This window comes from Electrophorus electricus, chromosome 3, assembly GCF_041902795.1.
Source record: "Electrophorus electricus isolate QZ-2024a chromosome 3, ASM4190279v1, whole genome shotgun sequence".
Taxonomy (NCBI): Eukaryota; Metazoa; Chordata; class Actinopteri; order Gymnotiformes; family Gymnotidae; genus Electrophorus; species Electrophorus electricus.
In genome coordinates this window covers 2,817,501-2,829,895 of record NC_137499.1, presented here as the reverse complement: position 1 = coordinate 2,829,895, position 12,395 = coordinate 2,817,501, and the positions used below count along the sequence as shown (strand labels likewise).

The following is a 12,395-nucleotide window of genomic DNA, read 5'->3' as shown; positions in this document are numbered from 1 at the left end:
GAACGTTCCCGGCTCCCCGAGCGGTCGTGGTTAGTAAGCCTTCGGCCGTCGCATTAGCGTTTTTCTCTGAATTAACACGTGAACGTTTGGACGCAACAGAAGAGCCCATTTAAGCATAAATTGATTCTAATGAATTGGCTGTGTACAGGTATACTGCTACAGTGTATTAGATTGTTAGGAAAAGAAACACAGTTTTCCCATTCTCAGAGCACTCCCTTCTCACAGAACAGATAAGTAGGTGCAGTAAACATGTGCCTTCTGTTTGTGTCTACTTAGATGGGATGTGCGACAATTCACAGATTCATGCAGAATAGTTTTGGGTTTGGTCATAATTAGATATAGGATCAGTGCTTAAGATTCTCTGACTTGTTTTTTTTTTTAAAGTCACTCGGGGCCCATTTCTGCAGACGGCACTTTGTGTCCGTTTAAAGTGCTCGCCCTGTTCTAGAAAAAAAAACACAGTCACACGAAACCCCACAGCTGCAGGTATAGCTTTGTGTGCCTCGACCTCGTGAGTGACTTTATGGTAAATAGGGAGAGGAAACATGGGCAGATAAGATCCGGCCATAATCGCGCTCCAGTTTTTATGCGAGTTAACATAATCACGCGGCGCTCTTGAACTCGGCGGAAATTATCATTATCTTTTAGGCAGGATTGATCTGGCCCTCCCATGGGAGATGCTGCGTATGAAATTGTGGTGGAGGTAAATCACTTAAGTTGATTTATCGAAGCGCAAATGGCCACAGAGGGCCTGAAGCCATGTACCATGATTAGGCTGTTTTTAGACTATTGATTTCTGCCCTGAATGTTCTTTAGCACTTGTTCCTGTTGATGTATGTTGCCTTCACGCCAGAAGGTTGTGTGGAGCGCGCAGATGCTCCAGATATACTGCTCAACTGTCCAACTTGATTTGTTAATCGAAATCAGATGACAGTAGTAATGAATATTAATATCCTGCTTGCTTAATAAAACCTGTTATTGTTTGATTTGTGGGTAATTTGGAATGCACTGTGCATGTATGTTTTAATTGCATTTAATATTATGCATGTATGTCTTAATTGCCGCTTATTGGATAAGAATCAGAATGTGTTTCTAGAGATTTGCATAAGAGAGCCGAATATTCTAAGCTTTTTATTAGCAGACCAGTGTGTTTTGCGTGTTTCTGTTTGTGGCTTTGGGTGGAGGCATATTAACAATGAATGTCAAATCTTTGGATCTACTGTATGGAGGGAGTTTATTCCTAGGCCAGTGGGTTCACTGACACCTTATAACCAACATGAATTTAGTTGCACCTTAGGATGTCATGACGTAAGTTGTTTACTGAGGTTCAGTCATCACTGAGTTTGATGTCTCACCCTACTGTTGCCAACAGAATTTCTAATTAATGTTCATTAACTGCTAAGAAGCATGAGTCATTTAGCTAGTTGGACTGCTTTGTCATATATTTCTGAACAAAGTGCCCTGTTTTTTTAAAACCGGATCTAACCAGTTGTTTGTCATCATTAGCCAAAACAATCTTACATGATTGGTTGCTTTATCCCATTTCTTAGGCTGGAGCTGCGTCTTTCTTGATATAACAGTGTTCTAATTTACTAATCTGACATTATTCTCAGTTCAAACTTTTATGTACCCTAAATACATGTAGTGTGCAATATTCCTGAATTTAAGTGCAGGTTTCAAAATGTCAAGAAGTATATAAATTATCAGTACATTATCGCGCATGCGTGTGTCTGTGTGTGTGTGTGTGTGTGTGTGTGTGTGTGTGTGTGTGTGTGTGCACGCGCTCATGTATTAGATGAATCTCCAAACCCAGGTGAGCCAAAACCATCGCAGCACGTGCAGACCTCGTCCTGACTGTGAATCTGTGGATGGTTCTGTGCTTATGTTTGCATGCACAGTTACCGAACAGGGAGGCCTGAGTTTAATAATTCATCGGCTGCAGCAGCGTAGTGGTGTTCATTTCCTCATGTGACGCGGTACGGGCAACCACCTGTAGAAGGCAGCCCAGTCAGTCCCCCGCTGGAACGTACAGGAGCTCGAGCTCACTAGACGCCAAGAAAAAACCTAAGGGTTGAAATGTCACTGATGTCCTGCAGGGAAAATGCTAGCAGGCAAAACAGACATGCCCAGACACTCTGTTAGCTCTTCCACCCTGAATGTAGGCCATTCAAAGAAGAAGCACCAAGTTCCACATTTATGTTGTTGTTGTTGTTGTTGTTGTTGTTGTTGTTACCAGGGCTGCTCTCTTTTTTCACATGGAAGCTCCGTGTGGAAGACAACACGAAGCAAACATGTTTATTTATGCTGGACCTCCGAGCCTCCTTCCTCTTCACCTTTAAACATGTTTAATCACGCCGGACTCGCCAACACGTGCCCTGCCCTCTCCGCTTCAAAAGTTTCGCGTTACCGAGGAGCTAAAAAATGGTCAGCGAGGCAAGGGGCAGGGTGGAGAGACTGCAACGCACCCGACTCAGCGCTGGGAGAGATTACCAGGGTGATGTGGTGGTGTGGAGGAGGGGAGGGGCCCAAGCCATTTAGTGGTCAGAACAGGGAGGTCTCTCCCCCTTTCATCAGTGTGTGAGCTGTTTCTGCAGTGTCAGCGTTCCGTGCACAAAAACGGAATTCAGGAAAAGCTCCACTCTCCATATTTTTTTTCTCTTCCACTTCTTTCCCCCCCAACAGTTTGCTCCCTTCCCCCCTCGTGAACTGACATTCTAGAAGAAACATGTGCTGCTAGGCCACTTCACAACAGCTTGTGCTGCCTGAATGGAAGGAAGCGCTTGCTCGGGGGAGCCTGGGGGATGGGGTGGGCGGGGCCGCAGGGCCTGCCACTCACATTCGGGGTGGGACTTCCTGAACATCCACAGCTCCTCACAGTTGTGACACATTTGAATCAAATCCTCCTGTCCGGTTCATGTGCACGTGTGAAGCGCAAATTGTTCGAATGCAAAATGAATCGCTTCTGCCATGTCTTCTCGCACTAGACTCTTGGACAAGCTTTTCATGTCAATCTTTTTTGGCACTGTTCACTTACACTACCGAAAAACACAGGGAAGGAAGGCCTTTACTCTCAGCCAGACCTGAATGGGAAAACCATATTCTCCTTGGATAGGTTCAGGGCCCCTTTATTGCATTTGGAGTTGGAAGTGATACTGATATATCTGGATGTTTTGGGAGTCGAGGCACTGTGCTTTACACAGTCGACCGACATGATTTCCATCCTGATTTAAGGGGCCATTTAAGGGTCCAGACAGCTGGTCTGAAATTGGCTTGCCTGATAAAGGCCTTTTTAGAGACAAAAGTCTGCTACTTTACGGGAGATGCCAGGTGGTTCGGGGCGAGTGTTTTAAGGTTATATGCCTGCTGCCTCCTCATCTGACCCATCTCATTTCTCAGGGCAATTGGTTCTCGCACTACACCGAGATGCAAGCTTCTGAGAAAATAGAAACACAATAGCTGGAAAACGAGTATCCTAATGGCAGCCAGTTTTTCTGTTTTCTTTGCCACATTTAAAGTAATTTTAAAGTTTAATGTTCACATGCTCAGTCCCTTAAAATGTTACATAGTTTCATTGCTCATAGATGTAGTGCAGACCTCCTTAGAGGCGGTTATCAGAATGTAAAACATCTTCCATGACCAAACTTCAAACTCATGAACCTCTGTGGCCTTCAGACCAAGGCGGTCCGGGCGTTTTTGGTTCTTGTGCTCCGGCTGGGCAAGGTGGGCCCTGAGGCAGACGCCCCGTGCCGCAGAGACTTACCGCGCCGTGTGTTTTGTGTTTCTGGTTTCGTCCACGTGCAGGTCTCACCCTAGTTCGCTCCAGGCCTTGGCTTGGAGGTGCCAACCGCCACCATTGATCCCAGCAGCTGGAGCGGCAGCGAGAGTCCTGCTGAGGACATCGAGAGGATGAGCGATTCGGCGGACAAGCCCATCGATAACGACGCTGAGGGCGTGTGGAGCCCTGATATCGAGCAGAGCTTCCAGGAGGCCCTGGCCATCTACCCGCCCTGCGGCAGACGCAAGATCATCCTGTCGGACGAGGGCAAGATGTACGGTAAGAACTGTGGTGCCTGTCCTTGATAATGCAGTAAGTTTCCAAACCGTTTCCAAAGAGCACCTCCGGCCAAGATTTCACCGTGCCCCTTGTGATCGTTCTGTGAGCGCCTGTAAGCAGCCCCTCCTAAATGGCACTGAGGTGTAGAGATTTCACCGCCCAAGCGGTAGCTCCTTAGAAAATCTCTCAATTAAATTAGCCCAAAGGGCTTCATGTGATGCGGTCTTGAGGTGACCTCCACCCTGCTGGGCATTGGGGTCCATCCAGGAGTGGACAGAGGGAGGTGAGAAGTGAAACAGAGGACTCCGAGGAAGCAGGCAGCGCGTGGCTTGAGAGGAATGAATGTGTTAGCCCGCCTGTCCTGGACTGGCTTCAGTAGTGACGGGCTTCGCTTTCTCCGGGCTGCTGTGGAGGAGTCAGTCTATAAGTAAAACAGTGTCAACTATTAGTCAGGAGCAGATGGTACCACGGCTGCCACCAGCTGTGCCCCCGCCCCACCCCCTCTCCTCCTCCAAAATCCTGGCTCAGTGATGTCATGGAAAGAGAGCATATTTTCTTTCTGCAGCGTTGGAGTCTCTCACAGTCCTGTCAGTGTCAAGTGAAAGCAGAAGGCCCTCGGGGTGTTCTTTGCAGCTGTCATGTGACCCCTCTGGCCAAATGAAATGTAAAGTTTAGGAGTCACAGAGATGGCTCTCAGCTGCCGCTACAAAGACTGTTTCAGAGCGTCCCCCCACCACACACACACACACACACACACACGCACACACACGCACGCACACACACACACACGCACCCCCCCCCAAGACTGTAGCCCCTCCTCCTCATGCACTGGGAGTGCCAGAGAAACTCACTTGCACTCTATCTGTCTGCCCAGGATTAAAGCATGACAAATGGCCTGGCCTAGTGAGTTTTAAATGATTAACGCCAAGAACAAGACCTGCTAGTGCTCATTGATTTGAAGACCCAAAATGAAAAAACAAAAGTATTTTGTTTCTCATTCAAATTTGTGTCATTGACATAATATATTTTAATCTAAAATCATATTTTAAGTATTTTAATATATATTTTGAGTATATTATGCTATTATAGGATGTTAAGTGTACTATTTAAGACTTTTTTGATCAGTACAATTTCAGGGTAATTTATATATTACATAATAGTCACATTTTTCATTAGAAAAAAAATTCCTCCCCTTTTTGGAACTTGATGAATGCTTTGGAGGTAAAGCAGTAAAATGAGATTATTGTTTAGAGTGGTATCATAATCAGCAATCTTATTGTTTATTAATGGACTTGTTTTCTAAATTGGTTTCAAAACAATGAGGGCATACAGGTGTATGCTGTGTTAAATAGTTAAGTTTCGAGACTGCCACATGCTAAATGTGTGTGTGTGTGTTTGGATCCGCCGTGACCTGTCTGAGTGCATAGGGATTGAGCAGAGGTCAACCCTGCCAGATGTTCGTGGTATCTGGTTGCATGTTTACTCAGCAGTTATGTCCATCGCAGCCTCTGCCGTGGCGTTTCCCAGCCCTACCAACCACGGTGACGTGCGCTTGAAGGAAAGCTACCCAACACTCATTACTACACATGGCTGACTAGCGAACACGCTGACCACATAGCGGGGAGCACGTTCTAGGCTACCGTGTTTTGTGTTTGCGGAGCTGGATTTCTAACCCGAGCAGCTCCTGTGGCTCTCTTACCTTGTTGTAAATGGAGCGCTAAAAAAAGATTTATTACATAAATCGTCTCATGTTTTCAGAGTGCATCCCGGTCGTAAAAAGGGAGCATATCAGACCAAGGGCCAGTCTAGTCGAGGCGTGTTTCTGTTGTGGCGGGCAAGGTTGAGCATGGATGTTCAGGGAGAGGTTGGCTGTGAAAGGCAGTGTGTGGGGGGTGGGGGAGAATCTACACGGCGCTCTTTCGCTGCTGAAACTAGTTTGGCGGGACTGGGAGAGAGCTGGAGGCAGCAGATTGCGGCTCGGCGCTCTCGCCCAGCGTGCTCTTTGTAGGGGCCGGCATCGTCTTTCAGCGCTGCAGCTGTCGCTGGGTCCTAGCGCCAAAACCATCGCACCGTGAACTGTGACCCGCTCACTCGCTCAGCCATTAACGAGGGCCGCTGGAACTGTCCAAACAAGAGCGCGCGTCTGTCAGTGGGTGTGCCAGGCGAATTAGAAAAGCAGAATTCGTTAATATTTTTTATAACCCAAAACTGATGAATGATGCGGCTTCTCTTTCGTGAACATAATTGTAAACACCGGTGTAACGTGGGTCAGCACTGTAATATAAGTTGTTCGATTAACTTTGTACTGTATTTTAATGAACATCTGTCAAGCAAAAATATCTGTTGCTGGTTAAAATACCGAAAACATCAGAAAATACTGGCATGTATATCTTCACATTATATTTCCTCTTCTGGCTTTATTATAGTACAGACATTTTTATTTATTACAGAAATAAAATATATTTTAATTGTATTGCTGCATTTCATTATATTATATGTATATAGAAATTCAGATGCCAGTGGTTTATATTAAAATGAGTATCACAAAAAAGTACCACACAAAAATAAAGCCGTGAATTTACAGCTGGGAAATAATAACATAAAAGGAAGTGCACTGCCTGTCATACTTTTTTGTTCAATTTGTGGACAATTTATTAGGTGTTTTTTTTTTGGGGGAAGAGTGCATTAAGATAATCTAATATCAGACACCAAAAGCACGAGTGAATCCTGCAGTGTGCTGTGAGGTTTGTGCTAGGTTTGATGGCAGCAAAAAGGTGAAAATGTCTGAGTGACATTATCAGTGTGTTATTTTTATATCTTAATGTCAAAGACTGCACCAAGACTCTAAGCATTTACCAGCGTTTGATGTGATAGCATTATAGAGGATGTAAGCATTCTCTTCATTTAAATTCATGGAATTATACTGCCTGCATTTCATATGTTTGGGTAAAGAGTTTACAAACCAAATTTAGGGAACAGGCATCATGCTCCATATAGCAGAATAACTGTTTACTGTAATATTGCATCAACAGCATGTTTCCATTTTTCCTCCGTGAACTAGAGGAACTGTGATACTGAACTTGTCTCCCTTCAAGATTCCCAGTGAATGTGTCGCATGTTATTCCGAAAAACATCTGAAACCGCGTTCCCTCTTTGGCTGTTGATTTAATGAAATGGCTGTCGCTGGCGGCCTGTCTCTTCAGAATGCCACCGGAGCTGATGAGACCCTCTTCAAGTGGGCCCTCAGTGCTGATGGAGCACATTGATTGGCTGGGGACGTCATGGTTATTTTTGTTTTGGGGCACGGCGGGGTCCCGGATGCTTCGCGCAGCGCTCTGCTGCCCACTGGCCTGTACATCTGATAGGCTGGCCCGACGCACTTCTCCTGGTATGTCTGTGGGGTGGGGTGGGGGTGGAGTAGTAGGAGGGGGAGGAGGCAGAGAGAGGCGCAGGTATTTCAGAGAGGGGGGGGGGGGGGGATTTGCACATGTGCGGTGCAGCGCAGCTCTCTGGGTGAGATGCCGTCCTGAGTGCCCTTAAGCCCTTTGTTCCCCCGGCTGAACGCAGTTAATTAGCAACAGTCACTATAGCAACTGCATCTCTCTTCAAAACAATGTCTAATTTTTGCAGCTAAGCTTATCGTACTGTTTACCTGAAGGGCCTGCCGCCCGAGTCGCGACGGTGCTGGCTCCCTGCCCAGCCTCTGAGGTTAATTGTGACAGCAGTGAAAAACATCACAACAGCTGCTTTGTGGCGAGAGGAGCCTGAAAAGGAAGAAAGTGGCGAGTCCCTTTGGCAGCAAGAGCCAAAGATACGCCACTTCCATAATTCACCTGCTTCGCAACCCTCTTTTCAGCCTGGCTGCAGACAATTACATACCCTCTGGAGTACATCAGTGAACACATGACCAGATGTGAAATACGACAGGAACAGCACAATGGGACATGGAGTTCCAAGAAAATGCATTTAATGGGTGTTATTGTGCATGCGGGAGTACCTTAAGTCAATTTGCCTTGAATAATGCACTTCAATAAGTTGTTCTCTATGTGGCTAGAAGTTTTTATCTAGTATCCTTGTAAACTCTTAAATTCTACTAGGCGCATGTAACTATTTTTCGAATATGAATTCATATCCTGATTGATGAAACATATTTCCTAAATTATTCGTCCCTTAGCCCAGAATCATATGTGTACTGAAAATATATTTGCAATACTCTTACAGAGACCCGAAAAGCAGTCTAAATATCACAATATGCTTTGGATGGCGCTGAGGAGCATATGCGGGCTGTTATGATTATTATGTGTGAAAGGACCATCTGTTTCAGGAACTCTGGCTGCTTTTAGTGGCTGCTATCGGGCCCTGGCCACCCGAACAGGCTTCACAGCGCATCTGTTTGCTTTGGAGGTGGCAAACGTTAATCATATTGCGCTATTTTTCGACCAGGACCCAAAGATGGAAGGCATTTGCGTCAGGATCAAGGTCCGCGCATAATTGCCGACCGCGGGTCGGACACGTCGGCTCGGCGTGCGGGCGCCGTGGCAACTCCGCACAGCTTTGATGAGGCATTTGTTTTTTCCCTATTACAGATATGCGGTGTGCTCAGTCATCTCATCAGGGCAGGGCGGCCGGCTCGGACGGACGCTAAGTGGCACTTGGCTTGCAGGGCCGCTGCAGATCAGTTAGGCGTAATGAGCAAGGCCGGCCTCCCCCATGGGGCCGCCGGAGCGCCTCGGCTGGCCCCGCCTCCTGCGCCCGCCCGCCTCACGCTAGCACCGCCGGCGCAACCTAGCCGCCCGCTGGGAGGATAATGAGGAATTCTGGGATCCGCTCAGGCTCCCTCTGCTACCTGCATTCGCTCCGAATGGAGTCTGGAGAACTTCAGCCACACGCGCACACACACATCCACACACACATATGCGCGTGCGCGCGCGCGCGCACACACACACACACACACACACACACACACACACACACACACACACACAGAGACACCTCCAATATAATCCCTCCTTTTTGTCGGCACGCCATTGTGGCTCGGTAGCAGCGCCGTAGTTTCACTCCTGCGAAGGACACGTTTCCAATTACACCATGATTCCTCTCCATGGCGTGAAGATGAGTTAGGCAGCCCCTGAGTCTTTCTCAGCGCAGGCAACAGGTTAGGTTAACATGCAGTCTTCCAGACTGGGCTTGAAATCATGGCGTTTTTATCATTTTTTCCTGGTATCCTTTGTTTGCGTAAGGTGAATACACCCTTAGCACAGCGCTCTTCATATTCCTAAAAAGCTAATATGTATCTGTCTCCAATATCAATCCTTGAAAAATACTCTCAATAAACTGAATGTTTACAGTGGCTTGGCATTCAAATGATAATTTATTCTTACCCCTAAAATCCGTATTCATCCTGAGCTGATCGCTGTGTTCGGAGGACGTGGTTCTCTCCAAGGGGTCATAGATTCACTCAAGGAAAGAACTAGCAGAGGCAGTACCAACCTGCAGCTCTGTCCCCAGATTGTTTTTAAGGGCTTTTTTTCTTGGTCTTCTTGTGTAGCCACTTCTGACAAAGCCCAATATTGACAGTCCTGTTGGAGCGTGTCCGCACCTGTAGTTTTCTACTGCCAGTAGAATGGGGAGATGCTTTGTCTATTTGGCCCCAGATCCTGAGGCGGGGGAGAGGTGTGCTAAAAACATATGGTCCTGCCTGAAAACTGTCCCCCAGGTGCTGGGTACTCTACCACTCTCCGATTTATTCCTGTTTTTGCCATTAAGACCAATAGATTTAACAATCGTTAATGGTTTACTTTACAAGAGAGTATTATGTGCTTCTCTGCTAGTGTCTGCCTCTTCGTCTGCTCTGATCGGGTCTGTATTGAGTAAGTTATCGCTGTACCCACTACTTTGGCAAAGCTAAAGTGAATGATGAGAGCGTTGAGGCTAGCCCCGAAAGATTCCCTCTGCACCTGTTCCAACGCTGGTTTGCACCTATTTTATTGATGCACAGCTCAAAATGGTGGATGCAGAGATTGCTTTCAGAAGCTTAGTCACGTTTTTTTGTTCTTGAGCAGCACTGCAAAGAATCTTCACATCCTTTCACAGTTCAAAATACTTATTAAACAAAAGAATATTGAATCGCAATGAGATTTTCCACTGGGCACATGTGATATTCAGCAATTTACTTCCTAAATACTGAACCTGTTTATACCGTGCTGTAACCAAGGGGGGTTTAGCTAATACACTGAGTGTGTAAGTGTGCTTTTTGGGTAGATCCTTTGGAGTTGTTATAATGAGTCGTGTCCGCACTATGCATGTCCACACTGGTTTGACATCCCCTCACCTGGCAGGTTAAAACAGACAGGCTTCATATTAGTTAACCTCGTCCCATGCTTGGCCGCTCAGCTGCGACTGAAAGCCCAAGGCATTTGTGCCTGTTGTTTGGTAACACTGTGAGAGATGTGATATTATTGACGACACATTGCTGAAAAGAGGTTTTTTTTTTTAACTGCTGGACCAAAAAAAAAAGTCTTCAAAATTTTGTACCCTCTTTTGGGCTCTGTTCCCTTTGGCATGGGTAAAATGGAAAAATGCAGTTGAGATTTTGTTTCGTAATGATTTGCAGAGCGAGGAAAATAAGTTTTTGCTTGTTTTCGGCCCCAGAGGGCTGTATTGTCAGAGTCTGGCAGTTTTGCTTTGGGAGGCCCCAGACAACACACAGCTTCTCATCACCATGCACTGTGCTGGGGACTTTCATAGTGTTTTAGTGGCACATTGGAGTCACGTCTCCGTGAGCACAGAGATGAAGTTTCATGGAACCGGGGAGAATTTTCCAATTTTCCAAGTCTCCAAATCATTATACTTAATTCCATACAAATCTTAGCAAGCTTAAGGCCTATTGTATCAGGTAAACACAGACACAAATCTAACAGTCTTAACTGTCAGTGTGAACCAGTCACAAATAATTAGAGACATTCTGACTAATTAAACCTAATTACAGCAATGTTCGACTGTAATCTGTAATTTTGTGTTAATCTATTTTGTCTATTCTCCGTAGTCTGGAGGCTGTTCGTTATGTCTAAGCATAGATACTTCTGCTGTGAGTTGAAGTTTTTTTTTTTTTTCCACAAAATCCTAAAGCTTGGCGTGGCTGTCTCTCCACTGGCTTGCTCTGTTCCCCAGGACTCCAGCTTGGAGATTCGCTGCGATCAGGAAGTGAGCAGAGAGCAACTCTGGAGGCCGCTGCTCAGCGCTGTGGCGTGTGCCCAGCCCTGCAGTCTGCCTGGCCAGGGGCTGGTGTCAGGTTGCAATGCTCCAATTGGCTGGTTTTTGTGTGCCTGAACCAGGACACACTGTACCATTTAAAGACATAGCGCCACCAATAATCCCCCAGTGAAACAAACGAGTCTTCGTCGCGGTCTAAGTTTTTTTCCCTGTGGTTATTTTTGGCCTCTATCTGTACTGCTGAAACGGTGTCTTGAAAGGTGATGTGTATCAGTCAGGTCTGTTTCTCAGATACACTTGTAGTCTTTGCCTGATAAAGGACAGACCAAACGTAAATAGGTAAAGACAAACAAAAAAAAGTCCCATGCAACTCGCTTGTTGAGGGAGTTTGGCATTGATGGAGAGCTGTGGTGCTACGAGGCAGAGGGAGTTGCTGAGAGGTGCTGGTGGGGGAAGCGATCCATCAGGGTCATGAAGTTTGGCTTTTCATTTACACGTATTGGTGACTGCTAACAGGTTTCTCTTCATGTTCAGATGCGGGATTGATCTTGAGAGATTGAAAATATTGATTGAACCCTGCGTCTGACTGCGCCTGTGCTGGGAGGTGCCAGCCAGCGGCGTGTTCACACATAGGCGAAGCTGAGTTCCTCTGTTCCTCCGTTCCTCCTGGGACTCCTCATTACTGCCACTGCCTCCCCCCTCTGTCGCTCGCTCTCTCGCTCTCTTGTGCTCTCTCTCTCTCTCTCTCTCTCTCTCTCTCTCTCTTTCTTAGACAGAGCCACATCTCACCCTCATGACCAGGCCTGCCTCAGCACTAATGCACGTGATGATGATGAGGGCGATGATGATGATGCACTCTCCGTCTCCTAATTGACAGCGTGCGGCTGGCGTGGAGTGACCGCGCTAATTGGCCCTGTGGGAGCCGCCGCATCCCTGGCTGCAGGAGGGAGGAGGTTTCCGTTACGGCTCCGAACGCTGGAGCACGGCCGCCCCTCGCAGCCATCCGGCCGCCCTATTGGGACTTATGGGGGGTCGTCTAATGTACTCCTCTTTGTCTGTGGCCAGGGGCCGGGGATGGCCACCTGCGGATCTGAGCCGCGGGCTTGTCTGTTTGCGTGATGAATGGCTG

General features: G+C 46.9%; 1 protein-coding gene across 7 annotated transcripts in view; it reads left to right on the top strand.

Annotated features, from left to right (window-relative positions):
* Positions 1-12,395, top strand: part of tead1b (TEA domain family member 1b) — a 54,408-nt gene that overhangs the window by 17,639 nt on the left and 24,374 nt on the right. For all 7 annotated transcript variants that reach the window (XM_081709644.1, XM_081709639.1, XM_035529230.2 and 4 more), the window contains exon 3: positions 3,802-4,054. In XM_081709644.1, coding sequence (XP_081565770.1) covers positions 3,907-4,054 — 148 coding nt within the window. In that variant the 5' untranslated portion in view covers positions 3,802-3,906. The remainder of the gene's footprint in view (positions 1-3,801; positions 4,055-12,395) is intronic.